General features: G+C 36.3%; 1 protein-coding gene across 1 annotated transcript in view; it reads right to left on the reverse strand.

Annotated features, from left to right (window-relative positions):
* LOC131436943 (uncharacterized) overlaps positions 1–23,201 on the reverse strand; it is a 43,323-nt gene extending 20,122 nt beyond the window's left edge. The window contains exon 1 of the mRNA XM_058605945.1: positions 22,777–23,201. Coding sequence (XP_058461928.1) covers positions 22,777–22,781 — 5 coding nt within the window. The 5' untranslated portion in view covers positions 22,782–23,201. The remainder of the gene's footprint in view (positions 1–22,776) is intronic.
* Between the last annotated feature and the right edge of the window lie 1,685 nt (positions 23,202–24,886).

Below are 24,886 nucleotides of genomic sequence, written 5' to 3' on the forward strand. Positions count from 1 at the left end.
ATTTATTTGCAAATTAAGGAATGAATTGTAACTACCGGAAACCATGACAGTGCATTTCTCTTGTTGTCATTTCGGGGCCACTTAACATTTCTCCGCTTGCTACGTCGAGAGTGATGTATGTGATTAGAGTGTTCAGTGCATGTCTAGAGAGTCTAAATCCGTGTAGGACGTGACAGCACAGACACTGTCGAAGTGGTGAAATGGAAACTCCCGTATATTAGCGCGATTGCCGATCGATTAATATGCGGTAATAAGACGGAAAACATTTATCATTTGTTCGTTGCGAGCATAGAAGCAGAAGCAGATTTTTGCTGATTATTTCATAACTTTTCGTCTTACTTTTGCGCGAGCAACCGATACTGGTTTGATAATCGAGTCAGCCTCGTAGTCATCTGTCATTCTTCTATCAGGAAATTTCTAACTTACAGCACAAAATGGAAATTGTTACGATAACGATTTACGGCTGCCGACACGTGGACCGGCGAGGTTATGTTTCAGCACACTTTTCGCCGCTGAACAAGCGGTCACCGCCGTCAAAGTCGAATTGCAATGCGTATATACCAGCTAGCTCAAGCCAACACGAACGCATAGTGAATGCTACACATCAAATGGCGTGAGGTGAAATGGATCCATTCAATTTGTGTGGGCTTTTACCGTGATACCGCTCTCTGGCACTTGGTTTGGTTGGGAAGGAGAAAAACGAGGGAACATTGACACGCACGTGATTACAATCGCGAATCAGACAAATTCAAGCAGAAAACTACTCCGGCTATAAGGCCATTCATTTAAGGCTTTGAGTTGTTTCAATTGTTATGTCCGATGGTAATTGAAATACACACGCAGCGAAACAAACAAAAATTGTTTTTGATTTGGATTTACAATATCAGAACAGACTAAATAAAAAATTCGCTGTCGGTTTCAAATAAACATTATGCAATACTATGTACGTTGTTGTTTTAGACTATGTGATACATTTCTCTGCGTGTACAATCAAACAATACTAGACAACCTGTCAGATTAATGTCAAAATTGACAGGCACATGAGAGCTTATTAATTTTCTTTCTTCGAATGCTTTTTCATCATGATTTAATAATGCATCAACGTAAATTGTATTCGCATCTCATGCTTGCAAATTATCGTACATTTTCGTTCATGTAGCAAATTATTGATTTTTTCTTACTGTTTCGGTTATGGTTGAAACGTGATCTCCGGTAACTACGCTACGTCCGACTTTTTTTTTTAGTCGTCAAAGGAGGAATTGTTAATTATGGCATGTTTCCATGTTTAGTGAAAAATACTCTTCACTGAAGTATACACGCTGGCAATAGGCTGCGATCGGAGGCAACACGAGCATGACTGTTCTGTTTGTTGGAACAGAAAAAAAATGAACTGAGAGCACTTCACAGGCTCATGGGAATTGGTCGAACGAATATTGCATAATAATAAAAACAAAGATCACAAAAGAAAAAAAAAAATGGAGCACGTATGATCTACCTCCCGGAAGCACTGGGCTTGCAGACCACATTCGAACTGACGAGGAAGTTTATTGGCGGCTCCAGTGAACGTATTAAAATCTGTGAAACCTGATGATGAGGTCATTGTGAATTATGCACTCTTCTTCCTTACCATCCGGAATGATCGGGGTTTAATGTTAAGCTGAAAGTTAATCTGACAACGTCAGTAGCATTATTGTAACAAGTCGAAATTTTTGTGATAGAATCTTTCATGAAACATAAACACAAAAAGTATTAACTTTATTCAAACCGTGAAATGTCGAATCGAATCATGATAAGGGCAAATTTGGAAATTGAATAATAACAAATGATAAACTGTCATGATTGTTTCGGAATAAACCAAAATTTCAACGATTATTATAATTTTTAATGTCGTTTGTTTGGTCTACTCAGTTTCTTAAATCCTACCGGATAACAACTTGACAGCTCCCATTACATTATTCTCAAGTAAAAACCAGAGGTTTCGAGTATTTTCAGACAGGGTTGCAAAAGTCTGTAAATCCTCTATCAAGTATGAAACAGAAAACCGGTTAGGCGAGCAAACAAATATATAAACAAAAAAAAGCCGTGGCGATTTCAAAAGTCTATTAATTCTGACGAAAGTCTGCGAAAAAACTCAACAAAAAATGTCTGCAGACTTGGCATCGCTGGCATTTCTGAGTGTAACAAAAAATTTGGTTCTCTGGTTCTCTCAAAGCCATTTATTATATTTTAAAAGAGTGCTGTTATGATTTGAATGATTTATTCATTTCGGAACAAAACTATATTCTTCAGTTTATTTTGCATTAATTGCTTCGCACAGTCAAAATTTCTCTGAAGTTTTAAGAAATAATCCACACATAGTTTTAATAGTTTATTACCATGATTGTTCACTTAGAAGTAACGCAGTTTTTTACGCGGGTCGGGAACCCCTGACTTCCTAACTTACGCGGTATTTTTTGGGCGGTACGTATCACCCGCATAAAAAAGATTTCTATTAGGTTTTGCACGAACATGACATAACCACAGACTAACAGATATGACAGTATGAGTAAATTCTTATAAAAATTATTTTTCGTGATGCACTAGTTCCACCTATATTGTACTGCGCGAACTATTTACGATCGGTACACCCCTTGTGTAATGTAAAAGTTCTTTTACTAGTTGGTTTTCCCTCGTTTGTCAACACCGATCAGCTGCTTGCAGGGAAGCCGGATTTCATCATAATATTTGAAAATGAATCGTCACAATAAATCATTGGATTACGTTGATAATATATTTAACATTTTTAGCGATATCGGAAGATAACCATTTATTTTTCTCAACGTCGTTCATCTAGACTATTTTTGATTGTGTTGGTAATTTTCACCCGAAATTAAGTGGCGGCAGACCAGAAGCAAGTAAATATTGTAACAAAACGGGTTCGATTTTGTATTGCATTGGAGGATGAGAAGTAGGCACGATTCTGTATATAGTTTTGGCAATATGTATCAAATCTGTATCCTGCATGAAATTCTCATGGACGTATACAAATCAATACATTACAGGTAATTCTGTATAAATGGCAACTCTGTTGGTAAATGGAAAAAAAAACACAGTTTAGATGACAGACAGAATGTTTTTTGATAGGGTAACGTGGCGCCATCATGACATATGCGAGTACTGTCCCAACTAAAGGAACCGTTAAAATGATTAAAGAATCTAATTTGAGTGTCCTGTCTGTTAGTCTGTGACATAACCTCGCAAAAATGAACTAATTTTGACAATTATTAGTGGTTTGTTTATGTGTTCATTCTAATTTGAATACGTGTTAATAAATATGTAAACAAACTACTGATAGCTGTCAGAAGATGAATTTGATTCATCGGCAGTTTATTTCTGTCGTCATCGTGCAAAACCTAAGCACAAAATTTATAACAAATTTTCACATAATTGTATCAAAATTATACTGAGGTCTTATAAATTCTTCAAAGTTCTCATAGCCTTAAAAGTTCTCAAAGTCCTCAAAGTCTTTAAAATCTTCAAAGACTACAAAAAGTCTTGAAAGTATTGAAAGTCTTTAAAGTCTTCAAAGTCTTTAAAGTCTTCAAAGTCTTCAAAGTCTTCAAAGTCCTCAAAGTCTTCGAAGTCTTCAAAGTCTTCAAAGTCTTCAAAGTCTTCAAAGTCTTCAAAGTCTTCAAAGCCTTCAAGGTCTTCAAAGTCTTCAAAGTCTTCAAAGTCTTCAAAGTCTTCAAAGTCTTCAAAGTCTTCAAAGTCTTCAAAGTCTTCAAAGTCTTCAAAGTCTTCAAAGTCTTCAAAGTCTTTAAAGTCTTCAAAGTCTTCAAAGTCTTCAAAGTCTTCAAAGCCTTCAAAGTCTTCAAAATCTTCAAAGTCTTTAAAATCTTCAAAGACTACAAAAAGTCTTGAAAGTATTGAAAGTCTTTAAAGTCTTCAAAGTCTTCAAAGTCCAAAAAGTCTTCGAAGTCTTTAAAGTCTTCAAAGTCTTCAAAGCCTTCAAAGCCTTCAAAGTCTTCAAAGTCTTCAATGTCTTCAAAGTCTTCAAAGTCTTCAAAGTCTTCAAAGTCTTCAAAGTCTTCAAAGTCTTAAAAGTCTTCAAAGTCTTCAAAGTCTTCAAAGTCTTCAAAGTCTTCAAAGTCTTCAAAGTCTTCAAAGTCTTCAAAGTCTTCAAAGTCTTCAAAATCTTCAAAGTCTTCAAAGTCTTCAAAGTCTTCAAAGTCTTCAAAGTCTTCAAAATCTTCAAAGTCTTCAAAGTCTTCAAAGTCTTCAAAGTTTTCAATGTCTTCAAAGTCTTCAAAGTCTTCAAAGTCTTCAAAGTCTTCAAAGTCTTCAAAGTCTTCAAAGTCTTCAAAGTCTTCAAAGTCTTCAAAGTCTTCAAAGTCTTCAAAGTCTTCAAAGTCTTCAAAGTCTTCAGAATCTTCAAAGTCTTCAAAGTCTTCAAAATTTTCAAGGTCTTCAAAGCCTTCAAAGGCTTCAAAGTCCTCAAAGTCTTCAAAGTCTTCAAAGTCTTCAAAGTCTTCAAAGTCTTCAAAGTCTTCAAAGTGTTCAAAGTCTTCAAAGTCTTCAAAGTCTTCAATGTCTTCAAAGTCTTCAAAGTCTTCAAAGTCTTCAAAGTCTACAAAGTCTTCAAAGTCTTCAAAGTCTTCAATGTCTTCAAAGTCTTCAAAGTCTTCAATGTCTTCAAAGTCTTCAAAGTCTTCAAAGTCTTCAAAGTCTTCAAAGTCTTCAAAGTCTTCAAAGTCTTCAAAGTCTTCAAAGTCTTCAAAGTCTTCAAAGTCTTCAAAGTCTTCAAAGTCTTCAAAGTCTTTAAAGTCTTCAAAGTCTTCAAAGTCTTCAAAGTCTTCAAAGCCTTCAAAGTCTTCAAAATCTTCAAAGTCTTTAAAATCTTCAAAGACTACAAAAAGTCTTGAAAGTATTGAAAGTCTTCAAAGTCTTCAAAGTCTTCAAAGTCTTCAAAGTCTTCAAAGTTTTCAAGGACTTCAAAGCCTTCAAAGTCTTCAAAGTCTTCAAAGTCTTCAAAGTCTTCAAAGTCTTCAAAGTCTTCAATGTCTTCAAAGTCTTCAAAGTCTTCAATGTCTTCAAAGTCTTCAAAGTCTTCAAAGTCTTCAAAGTCTTCAAAGTCTTCAAAGTCTTCAAAGTCTTCAAAGTCTTCAAAGTCTTCAAAGTCTTCAAAGTCTTCAAAGTCTTCAAAGTCTTCAAAGTCTTCAAAGTCTTCAAAGTCTTCAAAGTCTTCAAAGTCTTCAAAGTCTTCAGAATTTTCAAAGTCTTCAAAGTTTCAAGGTCTTCAAAGCCTTCAAAGTCTTCAAAGGCTTCAAAGTCTTCAAAGTCTTCAAAGTCTTCAAAGTCTTCAAAGTCTTCAAAGTCTTCAAAGTCTTCAAAGTCTTCAAAGTCTTCAAAGTCTTCAAAGTCTTCAAAGTCTTCAAAGTCTTCAAAGTCTTCAAAGTCTTCAAAGTCTTCGAAGTCTTCAAAGTCTTCAAAGTCTTCAAAGTCTTCAAAGTCTTCAAAGTCTTAAAACTCTTCAAAGGCTTCAAAGTCTTCAAAGTCTTCAAAGTCTTAAAAGTCTTCAAAATCTTCAAAGTCTTCAAAGTCTTCAAAGTCTTCAAAGTCTTCAAAGTCTTCAAAGTCTTCAAAGTCTTCAAAGTCTTCAAAGTCTTCAAAGTCTTCAAAGTCTTCAAAGTCTTCAAAGTCTTCAAAGTCTTCAAAGTCTTCAAAGTCTTCAAAGTCTTTAAAGTCTTCAAAGTCTTCAAAGTCTTCAAAGTCTTCAAAGCCTTCAAAGTCTTCAAAATCTTCAAAGTCTTTAAAATCTTCAAAGACTACAAAAAGTCTTGAAAGTATTGAAAGTCTTTAAAGTCTTCAAAGTCTTCAAAGTCCAAAAAGTCTTCGAAGTCTTCAAAGTCTTCAAAGTCTTCAAAGCCTTCAAAGCCTTCAAAGTCTTCAAAGTCTTCAAAGTCTTCAAAGTCTTCAAAGTCTTCAAAGTCTTCAGAATCTTCAAAGTCTTCAAAGTTTTCAAGGTCTTCAAAGCCTTCAAAGTCTTCAAAGTCTTCAAAGTCTTCAAAGTCTTCAAAGTCTTCAAAGTCTTCAAAGTCTTCAAACTCTTCAAAGTCTTCAAAGTCTTCAAAGTCTTCAAAGTCTTCAAAGTCTTCAAAGTCTTCAAAATCTTCAAAGTCTTCAAAGTTTTCAAGGACTTCAAAGTCTTCAAAGTCTTTAAAGTCCTCAAAGTCTTCAAAGTCTTCAAAGTCTTCAAAGTCTTCAAAGTCTTCAAAGTCTTTAAAGTCTTTAAAGTCTTCAAAGTCTTCAAAGCCTTCAAAGTCTTCAAAGTCTTCAAAATCTTCAAAGTCTTCAAAGTCTTCAAAGTCTTCAAAGTCTTCAAAGTCTTCAAAGTCTTCAAAGTCTTCAAAGTCTTCAAAGTCTTCAAAGTCTTCAAAGTCTTCAAAGTCTTCAAAGTCTTCAAATTCTTCAAAGTCTTCAAAGTCTTCAAAGTCTTTAAAGTCGTTAAAGTCTTTAAAGTCTGTAAAGTTTTTAAAGTCCCTAAAGTCTTCCAAGTCCTTAAGGTCTTTAAAGTCTTTAAAGTCTTCAAAGTCTTCAAAGTCTTCAAAGTCTTCAAAGTCTTAAAACTCTTCAAAGGCTTCAAAGTCTTCAAAGTCTTCAAAGTCTTCAAAGTCTTCAAAGTCTTCAAAGTCTTCAAAGTCTTCAAAGTCTTCAAAGTCTTCAAAGTCTTCAAAGTCTTCAAAGTCTTCAAAGTCTTCAAAGTCTTCAAAGTCTTCAAAGTCTTCAAAGTCTTCAAAGTCTTCAAAGTCTTCAAAGTCTTCAAAGTCTTCAAAGTCTTCAAAGTCTTCAAAGTCTTCAAAGTCTTCAAAGTCTTCAAAGTCTTCAAAGTCTTCAAAGTCTTCAAAGTCTTCAAAGTCTTCAAAGTCTTCAAAGTCTTCAAAGTCTTCAAAGTCTTCAAAGTCTTCAAAGTCTTCAAAGTCTTCAAAGTTTTCAAGGACTTCAAAGCCTTCAAAGTCTTCAAAGTCTTCAAAGTCTTCAAAGTCTTCAAAGTCTTCAAAGTCTTCAAAGTCTTCAAAGTCTTCAAAGTCTTCAAAGTCTTCAAAGTCTTCAAAGTCTTCAAAGTCTTCAAAGTCTTCAAAGTCTTCAAAGTCTTCAAAGTCTTCAAAGTCTTCAAAGTCTTCAAAGTCTTCAAAGTCTTAAAACTCTTCAAAGGCTTCAAAGTCTTCAAAGTCTTCAAAGTCTTAAAAGTCTTCAAAATCTTCAAAGTCTTCAAAGTCTTCAAAGTCTTCAAAGTCTTCAAAGTCTTCAAAGTCTTCAAAGTCTTCAAAGTCTTCAAAGTCTTCAAAGTTTTCAAAGTCTTCAAAGTCTTCAAAGTCTTCAAAATCTTCAAAATCTTCAAAGTCTTCAAAGTCTTCAAAATCTTCAAAGTCTTCAAAGTCTTCAAAGTCTTCAAAGTCTTCAAAGTCTTCAATGTCTTCAAGATCTTCAAAGTCTTCAAAGTCTTCAAAATCTTCAAAGTCTTCAAAGTCTTCAAAGTCTTCAAAGTCTTCAAAGTCTTCAAAGTCTTCAAAGTCTTCAAAGTCTTCAAAGTCTTCAAAGTCTTCAAAGTCTTCAAAGTCTTCAAAGTCTTCAAAGTCTTCAAAGTCTTCAAAGTCTTCAAAGTCTTCAAAGTCTTCAAAGTCTTCAAAGTCTTCAAAGTCTTCAAAGTCTTCAAAGTCTTCAAAGTCTTCAAAGTCTTCAAAGTCTTCAAAGTCTTCAAAGTCTTCAAAGTCTTCAAAGTCTTCAAAGTCTTCAAAGTCTTCAAAGTCTTCAAAGTCTTCAAAGTCTTCAAAGTCTTCAAAGTCTTCAAAGTCTTCAAAGTCTTCAAAGTCTTCAAAGTCTTCAAAGTCTTCAAAGTCTTCAAAGTCTTCAAAGTCTTCAAAGTCTTCAAAGTCTTCAGAATCTTAAAAGTCTTCAAAGTTTTCAAGGTCTTCAAAGCCTTCAAAGTCTTCAAAGTCTTCAAAGTCTTCAAAGTCTTCAAAGTCTTCAAAGTCTTCAAAGTCTTCAAAGTCTTCAAAATCTTCAAAGTCTTCAAAGTCTTCAAAGTCTTCAAAGTCTTCAAAGTCTTCAAAGTCTTCAAAGTCTTCAAAGTCTTCAAAGTTTTCAAAGTCTTCAAAATCTTCAAAGTCTTCAAAGTCTTCAAAGTCTTCAAAGTCTTCAGAATCTTAAAAGTCTTCAAAGTTTTCAAGGTCTTCAAAGCCTTCAAAGTCTTCAAAGTCTTCAAAGTCTTCAAAGTCTTCAAAGTCTTCAAAGTCTTCAAAGTCTTCAAAATCTTCAAAGTCTTCAAAGTCTTCAAAGTCTTCAAAGTCTTCAAAGTCTTCAAAGTCTTCAAAGTCTTCAAAGTCTTCAAATTCTTCAAAGTCTTCAAAGTCTTCAAAGTCTTTAAAGTCGTTAAAGTCTTTAAAGTCTTTAAAGTTTTTAAAGTCCCTAAAGTCTTCCAAGTCCTTAAAGTCTTTAAAGTCTTTAAAGTCTTCAAAGTCTTCAAAGTCTTCAAAGTCTTCAAAGTCTTCAAAGTCTTCAAAGTCTTCAAAGTCTTCAAAGTCTTCAAAGTCTTCAAAGTTTTCAAAGTCTTTAAAGTCTTCAAAGTCATCAAAATTTTCAAAGTCTTCAAAGTCTCTAAAGTCTTCAAAGTTTTCAAGGTCTTCAAAGTCCTCAAAGTCCTCAAAGTCCTCAAAGTCTTCAAAGTCTTTAAAGTCTTTAAAGTCTTCAAAGTCCTCATACACTTTTTGGAAAAATTCAAATTGTTGTGATAAAGTAAAAATATGAACGGCCCCAGATGACTTCCTTGAGGAACTCCGGATGGTAACAGCGAATGGAGTGATGCAGTGTTATAAAATCATAATCTTATTAAAAAACATGAATTTGACTATTGGCTGACTGCTTCATAGGCTTCCGACTATTACTTATTTCGATCGATGCTTGCAGGTTACTCAATCTAAAAATCCCAAACAGCAAATTCCGTTGACCTGCTTAACTGCGTTGTAGGTTCGACAAATGCTTCAATACAGTGAAACCACAATGATGTCATTGGACTTGCAAATGGGTGCAACTTATTACAAAACCTAATTTCTAACCATTCCCCTCCAGTTGTCGGTTGCAGACATCGACAATCGAGAAGCAAATTGTGTGTACATAAAATACTTATCGACTAGACGTTAAGCATTAATTATTTGTCATTATTTCAACCATCTCTTTGATCTCCAGTTCGGTATGGCGGTTGTGGCCCACCTTAGGACAGGCTTAACTTTCATGCCGGCTCGAACGAATGCGAATTTTTCAACTGATCAATTTGGGTGGAGCCCTCTGACAATGCTCTGATGTGTTATGAAACTCTGCATACTTGTTTCGATGAAATAATTTTCTGCAGAAAGATTTTAGCGGTGCTATGAATTCCGACCGAATGATTGAATCCGTATGGCCCCGTTTTTTCGCATTCTTCGACAGCGCGTTTGCACCTGCTGATCGTATCTTGTTTTTCGCATAATAGTATATAATGATATTTTATAACTAAATCGGTAATTTAATTCCAATTCAGCAGAAAACCAAACATCTATCCGGCCACTTACATCTCAAAAGCGATCGCAAAAGCTCGTAACAAGCTAATCTAATTTGAATGCTGATGGTGAGGCATTTATTTGGTCCGGACTTATTTTCTCAACAGTAAAAAAAAAAATGACTGAGAGGGCGCACAGGAGAAAAAACTTTCACCCACGGTGAAAACATTTTGCGTTATTCGAAGGAAAATAATGTGAAAATGGTATACTATATTGACTGTTCCGGTTGCTGGTGCGCGGAGCCTGGAAAGAAGGTGCCCCCAACAGACAGGAAGCGTAGCAGTGAAATAAAAAAAACTAGACCTGTTATGAGAAGTCGGAACGAAACGTTCATCATCCGATCGGCTCGGCAATGAGAGTGGACAGGCAAACGAGAAAAAAAACGACTTCATGTTGTTTGAGATTCTCAGGATGTTGAACGAAAGCAAGTCTTCTTATACAATTCCGTTCCGATACGAATAGTATTTTTCTGGCAGCACGGGCTTGGTATTTACAGTCAATCGAACGGTTTCAAATTGATCCAGTTGTCACTTCCGGTCGCAGCTCCTTTTTGACGTTTGTAGATGTAATGAAAGAATCCTTTTTCCTCAACCTCAGTTTCCGTCGGACATTCCTAACATCGGTCTTCCGTTTCCTTCCTCGTGTTTCAGTGAGATTGTGACTAAGTTTTTTTTATTATAGAAAGTTATTCGGGAAGTCAAGGACTACACACTTAAATTTGATTTAAATCAGCTATCAGCCTTCCGATCCACGCTCAGGGTTGCCAGGATCCGGAAAACTGTACTCACGGGCAGGTTTTTGTGTCGAAAGTGATCTACCGTAAACTTTTTACCACGATGACCATGCGTTTCGTGAAACCGTAAAACAACACGCTCGCGGAATGCTTACTGTTTCGACGCCATCTTCGATTGAACTGACAGCAGTAGAGCGAAAAAAAATCATGCCATTTATTTCTAGGGAGTCCAGAGAGCAATTCTCTTGGTGGGAAAAAATTTACGCTCCTTCCTATATTAAAATCATTCTCATTTCTTATTTAACACCCGTTTAACATAGGATTAAATGAACAGCTGTTCCATTGGAATTTACTTTTGCATTTTTATACCGCTTTTTGAAATTAGTCCTATTTTAATGCATCATTAAGTTGATGCCTAAATATTTCCTTTTTTAAAGTTTTACCTAACTAGAAGATTTTTTCGGAAGTAAATTGATGACATATGGTGATAACATATCACTCAATAACTCCAATCGATTAAATTCATCGATGTAATCTCCTTCAGGGGCAATACAATCATTACAACGCCTCTCTAGCTTCTCGATGAAGAAAAATTTGTCTTTTACCTCGAAAAAAGCTTCATATTCAGCAGCCGATCGCAGTAGGCGTGTGCGTCGGAGGTGAAAAATTTTCGCTCCTGTCAAAAGTTTTCGAAAATCAACTTTTTCTCATTTCAATAGAAAATGTATTGCATGAAGTCTTTGTGATTGTGATTCTTTCCTAGGGAAAATTTCAGTTTATTTTCCATGTGAAGACGTGTGACTCGAATTATTTATGTTGTATTCATATGGACTGGTTCCAGAAGTCTTTTCATCACATTGAACTCCGGATTGGATAGGAATGGTGTAGTCAATTAGTTTGTTCTAATTTTTATTTGATTTTTTGCACTTTTTGATCAAACCCAACTTTTTTATTTCAACCTATACCATAATTGTATTGGTTGCTCCAACTCTGCAATTTTCAATAGAATGATGAATCGTCTTAGCAACTCTTATTCGTCAACCTTTTTTTTTCAATTCAAGGTCATTTTTCCTAAATTTTGTCGTGAATACGACTTACTTTACTATGGGGCGCCTTTTCAAAATGTACCCTCTGAGAGAGTCATCAGTTTTTGATCGTGAATATCTCTTGTTGTATCTAACGAATGAACATAATTTTTGCTACATGCCATCGGAAATATGATCACAATGTTATGATAAAATTTTCAGTTGCGTGACATAATCTCAAATATTTGATGATAAAATTTTCAGTTGTGTGACATGTCTCATTTGACCCATGTCAACACCAGCCATTCAGAACGCGTTCTGAGGAAGAAAACAAAATATTTGCTGCTGTACAACAAATCGTTCGAGAAAAATGTTCCGAACAGTGTTTAATATCGTAGTGAGTACCATAATTTGGTCCTTCTGAAAGGCAGGAATGAATCCCGTACAGCATCCTGATAGTTTCTTTCAATGAAATGCAAATCCGAAATAAAATAATCGAAATTAAAATTCTATATGCTACTATTTTTATAGCCAATTAGTGAAAAAGCTACAAACGAAATCACGTAAAAAGAAACTTCTTAACAAAAATTGGATCAGTTTGGATTCTATCGCCAGATGTATTGTGTGTCGTTTGCAAAGCTAGTTTCCCTTGCGACAAGAGCGATTACGTCACAGCTGCCTGTTCTTTGCATTGGTAAAAAACAACGAAAAGAGGACAACGGTGGAAAGCATCAAACAAAATCAGCCGTTCTAATGAATCTAAAAGTTTTCTAAAGAACTATTAGGATTTCTTCTTCGCAAATCGAAGGTAAATATCCTCAGTTTTGTGCAAATCTAGAACAGTTTGACTAGATTTGTGCACTTTTCGCTGTGTGTTGGTCGTGACAATTCAAAGTACTTTTCAGTGCTACAGATCATTATAGAGAATTAATTGAATTTACTAGGTTCCCTTCGGGCCCGCGGTATATCACCCTTCGTACCAGTCCGCGACGTCTTGGCAACTCGAAATCTTCCTGATATGAATTTCATCTACAATTTCTTAAAAACTATCAATGCTCAAATTTAGTGGTATAAACGCTTCAAAGGTGGCCGTACAAGCTTGGATCATGATGAGATCCCTGACCGCCCAACAACATCTGTTACTGAAGAAAACATTGAATCGGCGATGCAAATCGTGTTGCAAAATCGTTCTGTACCGATTGTAGAGATTGCTGTGTTGTTGGGTATCTCTTATGGATCAGCCGAACACATTTTAACTGATGTTTTGGGTTTGAAACGCGTTGCTTCTCGGCTGGTGCTAAAAAAGCTGAATTTCATTCAAAAACAGTGTCGTGTTGATGTGGCCAAAGAGATGATTTCCAACGCAGATAGTGACCCCATATTCATCGAATGCATCATAACTGGTGATCAGGTGTGGATCTATGAATATGACGTCGAAATCGCACAACAATCGACCGAATGGCGCTTCGAAGGCGAGCCGTTGTTCTAAATTTTCATCCATTATACAAATCGCCACACGAAAATTTTTCAACTTCTTTGTATAGACGCCAAACAAAAACTAATCGTACAATATGCGTCAAAATTTGACAGAATGTGTATAAAAGTGTTGCCAACGTTGAGAGAATAAAAGTTTACCGATTGGACAAGCGCGGGAATTTTAAAATGAAAATTCCGGTTCTTTTATGATCATAAGGTAGGCGTTACTGAATCAATTTTGGTTGTCGTCTGGTGGCCATGGCTGCCCAGGTAGCCAAAAGGCCGTGCGGGATACAGTGAACTATCAATAAAAATTCAGCAGGGCCAATGGAAAGCAAACAAAATAAAATTAAGAAGCCAGCTGTCGCGTCTTGTATTACGAACAGAGTATTGATAATACTTTTGAAGCCATTACTGAGCTTGTACAGTATTTCTTTTTCTAACACACGCAATTGTTCTGAATCCATTGTTTTGGACATGAAAAAAGTAACTTCACTTAAATGGCTGTCACTTCTTTCTGACTTATCGATATGTAATGAAATTACACATATAGTCTTTTTAAAGTTGGTCATAAACGCCATATGGATTTGACAATGATAGCGCCATCTGTGCGTCAGTCACAAGACTTGTTGAATGATGTGTTCTGTTGTTCGATAAAAATTGACATGTGCAACAATGACTGTTTTATGTGAAACACATAAAATGCGTATACATTCCATTTACATTTATTTGACATTCACTTCAAAATGATAAGAATTACTTATGACACCAAATTCTATATAAATTTCACTTGAATTTGCTTTTGTTTTACATATAGATATCAATTGAATCACGACTTTTCAAATCAAGTATTTTTCATTTAAATACAAGCCGCATACGAATTCATGTTTGAGAAAGATGTGTTAAACACATGTAAGAAATGTGTTAAACACAATCGATTGGAAAACATGTTACAATCAATGGAAAAACATATCTCAGCCGAGGCGAGAAACAGTGAAACTAGCATTTAAGCAATTTACACATGAGTTTCATGTTGGAATAGCTTGGAATATGTTTATATGAAAAAGGAAATCAAATTGAAGGTTTGTTTCACATGAGCCTGTCGTGTGTACTTTCATCAGTACACTATTACTAAGTTCTTCGATTGATGTTTACTGAGCCAGTATTCCTTGAAAATTTGGATGGAGCCTGGTGATCTTGAGTTCTATCTATGCTTCGTCCCTCAGACCAATGTATGAATCCATCATCATCGCAAAGTAACTTTTTTGCATTTTTAACTCCGTTAGTAAGTTTCATTGATAATTAACCTAAATACTGGGAGACTTGTTTGAGTAATTTGTCAAATCCGAAGTTCAAAATTCCGAAACTATGAATCAACCTCGAAGAAATAGTCTAGAAAATCTAATCTCAACCAGCGACTAGTAAAAGAGTTAATCAATTAGACTTCCGAAAACTATCATTGGTTTTGCGTAACAATCACAAACCAGATATTATCTCACATAATCGCGAAAACACCACTTAAATCTCTCACAGATGCTATGCTAATCTGCTGAAGATGTAAAGGCAGCGGCACAACCATTTCTGGTTATGCGTGATGGCAAGCAATGCGTCTGCGAAGGCTTCCTCCTCCGGTTGCTGCTAATTGTTTACCATCCAACCGATCAACCAAGCCAGCAATCAACCGATCTCCGTTTCGCCCCACTCGTGGGTAACGTTTGCAATGACCTTCCCATGCATTTCTCGGTTCAACGGAACAAGACAAAACAACCGGCCTGTTCGTTGTGCAGCGCAACACCCACGGGGCAAGCTCATCGCGCCCGCTGCCTAGGAACGGAAGGGTGTTCACGGGTTCCATTATTCTGCCGAACGATGCGACCTTTTTTTCCCAGCTACTTGCGAGCTACCGAGTCGGTACTTAGGCTGCGGCCCAGTTGTACTGTGCCAATTGGTTATGCCCTCCACAGTTGGGCTGCAAAAATTGCGGGACATTTTGCCCGATCGGTGGCTGGGGAGGAGGAAATTTCGGCCGGCTCAATTAGACTCCAAACTGCTGCCGCCAGTGTACTGCTAATGACAAAAGGTAATCTGTTTCTTCACACTCCAGCATGTGTTTATTTGACTTGAAAATATTGTTGCCGGTACGCGAGTTGCGCAAACTACACCACACCAGCTAATGGGCGCACTGCCACTAGTCAAAAGTGACATGCATTCAAGGGGGATGCTTTTTTTTTTGAAGCACTCTTCCTTCGACTTCGTTTCGTTTCGTGCGATCCGTGCGCGGAGATGAAAAGTGGGACGAACATTGCTGTAATACCAAATTGCTGCCGGAGTGGATCAGAAAATTGATAAATGTGTTGCAGCTGGTTACGTTGAAAGGATTTTTTTTCGAGATTGTTAGAGCCGTTGCGGTTTTGCTTTCAATTTGACTAGCTGTTGTAAATTACTTATCTTTGTTTTTCATTATCGTGATCGGATAACCGAATCAAAACTCGTAGCTCGTATTGGTAGGAAAAGAGCATAATTAATTAGTGCTGAATCTATATATTTCATATCATTTTTTATTTCCATTACAGAGATTCAAACCAAGTCCGGCCGGAAACACATTCTGATCCTAATTCTCTAATAAAAGTTCGCAGCAAATTATTCTGTCAGTTCTCACTTCAATGCCAACGCAAAATAAAACGAAGAAGATCCTAGCAAGCCTTTTAACTATTAATGGTACTATACAAAGGAAGGGGTTTTGTTGGGTTCGTTGACGCAATCACTATCGTTGAGGCCCAAGCAGTAGTAAGAACAACAAACGCAATCATATAAACTGTTTTTGTTTCAACGCATGCTTCGATATTCTTTTTATAAAGACTTCAGGCGACACGACTAGGCTTTTCGAAGAAAAATCGCAAAAAAAGTGTTTGTGAATGATACTGTGTTTAAAAAAAAACTTCTCAAGCAACACTGTTACGGTTGCTACGGACTGGTTACCAAGATATCCCAGCAAAGTAAATAAACACAAAGTGATTTTTCTTCGATCGTCAACAAACGAAAAATCTTTTAGTAGATAATATCTGAAACATAATCGCGAGATTGACGAAGAACTGCAGTCGAGCTAAATAAAAATTTTGTGTGCTTACACTACTCAAAATTCTTCAGTAAATGTTTCGAGTCTGGGGAATACGTTCTTCGTGATATTTATGGGGTTCTGAAAAGGACCATTGGAGAATTTTACGATCTGAAAAGGACTATTGATTACATCAATAGATAATATCGTAATGTTGTCATTATTATTTCTCCGGTGTTTTACACTGTTTCATGAACTTCCCCCAAATACAAAAGAACCAGGAGCTAGAAGTCGGAGTAAAAATTGTTCGGCAGTTAGCACATTGTCAAAGTAAAGCCATTCCTTTGGAATTTGACTTTCTGTTTCAACTGACTTCGCAACCGATTCTTAGCGTACAGATTCATTGCTGGCCTAAGATCATACTTCCACTAATGAATCCTTTCAGGTCGGACTTGTAAGACCAGTGCCCTATGAATTGAGCTGCCAAAAAGGATCTTCTACTCGAAACAACCGCTGCATCCATTTTAATTTTTAGTTATGAAATATCAGTCCTGCAGTTTGTTTTGCAATAACAGTTTTTATTGAAGCCTTTCCGCGTAAAAGTTTTACGTGGCCGATCGACTCATATTTTTGTTACATACGTATATTTTTTTTACTATTGGATCTCGTTATCACCCTTTTTCCATTCTAGGGTCGCTTTGTCCGTGGCTTCATCGTCGGTGTTGTGTGTTGTTTCCGTTTTTCTTGTTGATCGGAGCCTTGAGTTCGTTGATAGTTGCTGAAGATGCGCCTTGTTGTATATTGATTGCAGTTGGTAGTTGGCTCTAAGGTGAAAGCGTTTTTGGAACAAGAGCACTGGGTTCACTAGTTACCGTAGCTGAACGGTTATTCATGGCTTTGATTGAAGATCCTTTTCAAAGTTTCAGTGCAAGGTTTACCGTAGTCTACATATGGCTAACAAAACTGACATGTAACCAACTGATTTTCATAGGTAACCTGCGATTTACAAGGATGCCTTCCATCTTGACCTCATAAGATGGAATCAACTCATTCAGTCGCATACGTAACACCTGTACGCCATTCCGGATACCGGGGAAAAAATTCCGTCATACTTTCTGTACGATGGAACGAATTTCTCTGTACTACGACACCCTGTTGATTTGAATCTCACTTACGTCATGAGCGTCTTGATGCATTCGTTGTCTTAGTAAGATTTCTAAATAGTTTGCTGCTGGTCTAACTTTACAGTATTTGAAATCAATACAAATTGAATTTTGGTCTTGTAGGCCAAGTTTCCGGCTTGTGTAAATCGTATTGGCCCATTTCGTCCACTCTATTGTTCACTAAACAGTGTTGTCTTTATTTCTGTCGTTTCGACCGTAAGCAATTTTCGACTGTGTCGGATGAGATGCGAACACGAATTGAGCTTGGCAGTTGGTTTTGTTCACATTTCTCAAGTCTTCAATATGCAGTAACCAAGGTTATAGTAAACTTTATTCAAAATCAAAAATCAAAAACACGTGTGGCCAATTTTCATATTTTTCCAAGCAATTTCGTTTTGACATTTCCAGGTAGTTAAATTTATGTTTAGCATCTTCAAATTCCTAAATCAATTGCCAATTTTCATGAACAGCAAAAAAGTAGCAAAATTTCAGATTGGCCTATTATGACGCTTACCTTTTCACACTTAAGCTATCCCAAATTTTGACAGATGTGTCACACATTGAGCAAGTAATCTCACATCGAGATGGCGTGTGAATACATTTGTAACGTGGTAGCGTACGAGATAGATTACTTCCAGAGGAATGCTCATACCTATTATTATTTCCACCACTGTACGTTACGAATCATGTTCGATTCGTAGCATTTTTTTTTGATTTCGTTGGTTGGAAAAAGTAGAAATTTTTTTTTTAATCGTTGTAAGTTGCATTTACTACCGTGTTGCAAATATCTGAGTAATCTTATGTCACTGGGATGACACAAATCATTCAGTATGTAGGATTTGGGATTAAAGTGAAAAACATCTTTTTGCTCTCAGATAAGTCAAGAATTCAGCTGAGTGTATCCTATTCAAAATTGTATAACTCCTGCCATTTTCAGCCAATTTTTACAAATAAACAAGTATTTTTGATACACAGAATGTAGCTCTTTCGCAGGCATTTTGCATAACATTGGTTAGCGTTTCTGATAATAACGCAGATTTTTTCGCTCTTATATTAGTTTTGAGTTTGTCAATGTTCTTCGGCTTGTAGGAATAAACCTTACTAAGATATAAATCTATTGCAGGTACCACGATTAAGAAATCATGAAACATGTCTTCTCATGAGATTCATATCATGAACAATAACTAATCTCTCATTAAAATTTTCATGATATAAATCATTTTGCTCATGATATCATCATAATAATAGGTTTGATCTCATGAAAAGATATGTTTAAAGATTTTCATGATTTCCTAATCATGGATTTTTATCCGTGTACTTTTTAAGTAACCTTATAGAAAAAAAATCTGATCTAAAGACACCGAATATTCACACTTCCGAATATCAATTGTTTTTTTTATTAGTTGTGTGAATTTGGTAACTTTTACAGCTTCGCTTTAAGGATGGTAACGGTGCATCTATACTAAAGTTTGGGACCGGGTCATATCGCCGAAAGCCATTTCGCCGAAAGTCGTTTAAATTGTGTGCCTCCAACTAACTGAATGATCTTTTTTTTGCTCCTCAGACCGTAGGCCCGGGGCACATGCCCCCCCTGCCCCTCTGTAGAAACGGCCCTGAATATCTAGAGTTCATATCTAGAATGTTGTTCCTGACTACTGAAGTAGAATTCCTGAATCAGAGTTCTGGATACGAGTTCCAAACTTGAATTAAAACACTAAACTTATTTCCAAAATCTAGTCTTGGAACCAGTTGCAAAAATCTAGTTTCAGAATCCAGAATTAGAATTTAGTTGCAGAGTCATAGTTTAACATTTTGAACCTATATTCTGGAACTAAATTCTAAACCTTGAATTAAGTTCTGAATTCAGGTGAACCAGAACAGCGATATAAGATCGTGTGCGCTGGATTTGCGTATTCCATCTAGTATTGGAGGAAAAAATCAGTAAATCCGGATAACTTATTTTACATTGATTACATGTTTTTTATATGAATAATTGCGTAATTTATGTAAGGGCGATTTTTCGGTGTTTAAATGAATTTTGATTATGTAATTCAAAAATGTAGTCCAATCCAGCGTAAAATATTTGCACTCATTGAAGTGCCTAAATGCATCTAGGAGAAAACATCCCGGTCGAAAAAGGAAATGTAAAATGTTATCATAAATGAAATTTTGCTGTAAGTTGTTCTCTCATTGTTCGTAGAAAAAATCTAACACAATTCATGCATAGAATTCTCCAAAATCTGTCGAGAAAAGAGACTAACTGATGGCAAATAAGTCACATGAGTGTATTGAATGTGAATAATGCACAGAGTTTGTACACGTTTTGCAAACTTTGGGTGCGTTCTGAAAGTTCAACTGAGTTCAATTTGCGCAGGTTTTTAATGATTTAACCCAGTAAAATTTGTTGGCCGGAGTAGATCCGGTTTTCGAACCGATTGATCACATTCCTCTATCATCATATGATAAAGCTGGAAAAACTTTCTGCAATATTAATTTATTGGTGGAAAGCCCCTACTTTCTTAAAAATCTGTATAAAATCACTATTGATTGCTAAACCCGTATAAAATTCAGTAATTTTTACCAATGTTCTTGAAAATCAGTAGAATACTGAAAAATGCGTATTTCTGGTAACCCTGGACTAGAAAATCGGAAGTAATATGTGTCCGACAACCTCAAAAACATCGTCCAGGTGCGTGAAAGGCACTTTGGGAAACAATGAAACCCTTATTGTTTCCAAAAGATTGAGAAAACCAATTTTTTTTTGTTATTTATGATTATCTCACACTGTCGAAAATTTAATCATAAACTGCTGACCATATTTCTGATAACATGAATAAAGAATTATGTTGTTACGTTTAGTACAACTCGAGATATTCCCGATTAAATTCTACCCATTCTTCCACAGGACGAATTTTGAAAAGGCGTTCCATAGTAAAGTAAGACGTATTCACGTTAAGAGTGAAGCTGCATCGTCAAGATGTCGAAAGAAAATGTACTCGCAATTTTGCATGAGAACTTTAAGACGAAAAATTTGTTTGCAATGTGTGTGCCGCGTTTTTTTTACAACCGATCAGATCATTGTAATGAAGGCCATTCCATAAATTTAAATTCGAACTGCTACCGCATCCACCATATTCGCCAGATTCAGCGCCTAGCGACTACATTCTCTTCTCTGATTGGTAAATATAGCTTCTTGAAAAGAGGCTTTTATCAAAAGAGAGGGTCAGAACTGAGACTGAAGCATTTCTTAAGGATTAAGAAGACATCTATCTATATAAAACAAAGTTGCAAAATGTATGTATGGGCATCAATCAAGAATGGCTGCGCGGATTTACACAATTCTATTTTTATGTTACCCGCTTCGACTTTCCCTATAATATAGCATATAAATAATGAGGGAAATTCTTTGAGAAAGTAGAAACAATCTGGAAAATTGTTCTATATGGAATTGAAAATTTTCCACTCAATGCATGTTAGATCTTTGATGATTGGTGCGTATCGAGTTGTGCAATGCTTGGCTACTGAGCTGTATTTTATGGCTACACTACTGAGCCTACTTGATCCACGTGCTCCACTATTTCAAACCACAGTTCAGTTTCCGGTGATGATCCATAGATTTCCATTGTTGTAATGCGTTTGAATAACAAAAGGATTGCCGTTAAATCTGCCGCCTAACTCAACTCTAGAAACTCACGTTGAATCGAATAATTACGTTATAAATCACAAGCCTAAAAATAAACGGATTCAATCATCAAGGCCACAGAAAGTAAGAACCCAGAATAATTTCGACATATTACAGAAAACAAAAATAACATTTCGCTGAACTTTTCCGCATGCCGTTTGACAATTTAGACATTAGTCATTTGTGGCAAATCAACCGATTGTTCCAACAATTTTTATGAGTAAAAAGAAATAAGAGAGTGCTTGCGTTTTATTAGATTAACTTGAAGTAAAATGCGAATAAACAGATCCTTTGAAAATATCCCAGTCAGAATATGATGAATTCTTGATTGCAAGAAATAATTTGAATCTAGATCTGAGTTTTAGGAGGAACGAAATTCTCCGGGACAGCTAGTTTTGGTAGAAAAGCGATGTAGAAATGTTGGCATGCCGTTGGAATAATTATTTTACTCTTCAAGGAAAAAACATTGATGGATAAAATCGAAATTTGAGAAAAGAAATGCGTCAGATCAGAGGCTTTTTAACTGATGTTATCTGTAGAGGGAAAATGGTAGAATTAAAGGAAAGGATATTTTTTCGGCTTTTTGCTTTTGAAGCCTTTTTTTTCTAGGACGTTCAACTGAACAAACTATTTTCCACGTTGTCGATAAATTTTTTTATGCAATATGACTTATAGTCGTCATGAACTCAGTTAAGCGAAATTGTACTATATGGAATGAAAAGTCCCGGGCATCTCCCAGAAAAGATGTAAATAGCCTCTAAATGACCCAATACCAAATTTCATGGTAATCTATCCACTTGTGTTCGAATAACAGCTGATCGTGTCAGACGAGTCCTAGTTTTCATCAAGCTGTGGAAAAAGACGTGTTTCGTGTCCCAATAAAATAGCAAGGGTGAAATTGAATGATTTACGGCACGGGTTGATCCACAATCCCCTATATTCTCCAGACCTGGCCCCCAGCGACTATTATCTATTTCCAAACCGGAGAAGGTTTCTCCAGGGAAAGAAATTTTCGTCGAATGCTAAGGTCATTGCAGAAACGGAAGCCTATTTCCAAAGCCTTGACAAATCTCATTTTTTCAAGGGGCATCAACATGTTGGAGGATCAAGTCAAGTGTATCACTCTAGATGGAGATTGTACTGGAGAATAAAAAAGTTTTCACGGTAAAAATACGACTTTTTCTTTGTTAGGCCCGGGACTTCTTATTCCATGTAGTATACTTATGAATAAAATAGAAATTTGAAAAATAAAAACGTCAAATCAAAAGCTTTTTGACCGATGAGTTACCTGTTCACAATATGAGAAAGAATGATAAAATTAGAGGAGAGTATTTTTTCCGGGTTTTTGCTTTTAAAAGCTTTTTTTCTAGGACGCTCAATTAAAGAAACTATTTTACACGTTGTCGATAAGATTTTCGTTCGATATGACGTATGCTGCCCATACTCGCATATCAGTCCCATTTCGGTTTTCACCAATTTTGAGTTAGTTTGAGGAATGAAATCGATCCTCAAAATATTCTCAGAAATTGCAATAAAAGTTGAGGGTTTGTTCAGTAAAATTTGAAAAAAATATCAGCTCATGTCTGTCTGAATGACGTTATAGATGAATGAAAATAGGAAAGAATATTTCAGAAAAAGAACTAATTAAAGATTTCTCCGAATTGGAGAAAATTGCGGATTCCAATTCCGTCTCTGAGGGAATTTTTTTCGCAAATTTCCATTATTGCTATTCAGATTAATCTATCTTTTTCCGAGAATATTTCATTTTGTGTTTTCACTCGTACTTATTTTTTCGTTCATTATAATTAAAAAGTTCAGAACGAAATTGTTTCTTTTGTTTACTCAAACTAGAACTAGGTATTATTAAAATCTTAAAAGAAATACGATTTTTTTAGAACTTTTCTGGTAGAATTTACAAAGTTTTGAATGAAGTCATAATCTTATTTTTACTTTAAGAATCAATTTAGATTTAGTTTATTTTTTGTTATCGTTCCAAATGAATCGTCAACAGCGCTGTTAGTAAAAACATTAACAAAAGGAGAAAGAAAAACATTTTGCAATTATACTAACCGCATTTTGATGGTGTGATGGAATTCTCTCCGGTGGGTATCACAATCCTCGATTGATCCGGCACCGATTTATATCCTGTGCTGCTACACCGTCCGACAGATTCAACACTAGTCGCGTCAATAAAATTCACTTTCTTCTTCGTTATGTTTTTCCCCAACAAACCGATTCGATTCGTTTGATTTGAATTTCTATCACTTCTGTTCCGCTGCTTGTTCTGCGCGTGTTCGCTTTTACCTCACTCTTGGCACGGTAGTCGGCAGTATTTGAGATAACTTTTCCACTTTCGATCACGTTCACTTTCGGTCTGATCCAACAACGGAGACGGTCTGGTGCCGACTGATGGATGGTGGTTCCCGCTTCTTGGGCTCAGGCTGTTTGTTGGTTGTCGGTTGCACTTGAGCAGCTAAGACCCCACGACGATAAACAACAACAACAACAATTGCAAGGAAACCGAACCGAGACGAACAGACTTGAGCCCACTCCGAACAGTTTGGGTGGAAGCAGAAAAAAAATAGTACTCACTTTTGCTGCGCTTTCGGCATGAACATGAACGCGCAACGAGATGCATGAAATCGAGCACCTCCACTTCAGTTTTCCCACCCTTTCCTTTTTTTAGTCCCCCGCACTTGTGATTTTCCGCGCGCTAATTATGCTTTGTAGTGCTCATAATCATTATAACTAAACGAAAGCATGCCGTTTCGGTGCTTTTCTCCTTTTGTTTACTCGTTGCAGTTGCAAACATCCAAAAGAAATCTACATTCACCTGTTTGATGAAGGTGCGCCTGGTGACTCTTCTGTGTTAGCAACTAAATCCCTCTTCGTTAGTGTCTGTTCTCTGTCGGAATGTTCTGCCAAGTGGCAGTAGTTTCTAGTTTTTATATATCCAAATCCCACCGCAAACAAACAACCAAATTGTGATGGCCAGCGATAGCCAGTTTAACAGTAAAAGTGAACACTATCGATTTCAATACCGTGACTTAGTTCGGAAAATACATTGATCGATTTCAGCCGAAACATCTAATTTTACGCCAGTTATTTCTCTACGACAGATAAATACGTGTCACTATTTATATTTCTCACACTGTTGGAGTTGCAAATTTATTTCAGTCATTCATTTTAACCAACCTACGAAATCAGATGCTGGCAGTACAATTGACGAAGGCTACAAACTTCCGCTATTTGAAACTAACTCTGACACAATGAAAAAAAAACTTCTGTTTGTCTGGTATTTACGCAGTTTACGGGTTGATTTTCATTAAATGAATGGTACAATTTCGTCGAAAAAGTTAGGCATACAAATATTTGCTACTCCGTTTTTGATCAATCCCGGAGGCCACGTCCGGATGCAGATCTACATGGGAAATGAGGGCTTGTTAGTTCGATGTATGTGCTACTAGGATCCGAGGAGTCCTATGCATCACAGGAAGGGGCAGTGTGTTAGTAAATGTTCTAACAATACTATCCTGTGTTTATTGCTCTGGGCAGCAGGCTACTGTGAATTTGAAACGGTTACTTTTCGGAATTCGTAAATCTGCAGACAGCCGGCTGCCGGAAGTACCGTCATCTTTTTAATAGCCAACCGTTACAGAAAAGACATCAGCAGATCGACCTATCAATCGCATAACAACGCGTTTCACGATGCGATTTTTTGACGGTATCGACTTCCTAATCAAAATATTGACGTACGGTCTAAAGCAGTGATTCCCAAAGTGGTCTCCATAACTTACAAATGGGCACAAGCTCAATTTGAGTGATCAGTAAATGGTCAACAGGCGGGAAACGAGTCGCTGTTGAATTGAATTCATCTTGCACGGAAGCGAATGAAAGACGCTTGATCCAGTTATGCAGAGAGAATATACTTTTACTATGATCAATTTCAATATTGTGAGTCAATTTCAGTGAGTTTGTTTAGTTCAGTGTACATAGGTTTTAGTTTAAGTTATAGAATATGAACTGAATATTTTTAATAGTGAATAGAATATGACTTGATTTCTGGATTGCTCACGTATAGTTCCCTTAATATAATTTAGTTCAATTTGTAAATCATAAGCAGGGTAGCGTAGAAAGCACTTATAATAGCTGCGACTAAGTAGAAAAGATTTTCGAGATT

Source organism: Malaya genurostris, chromosome 3 (assembly GCF_030247185.1).
Source record: "Malaya genurostris strain Urasoe2022 chromosome 3, Malgen_1.1, whole genome shotgun sequence".
Lineage (NCBI taxonomy): Eukaryota > Metazoa > Arthropoda > Insecta > Diptera > Culicidae > Malaya > Malaya genurostris.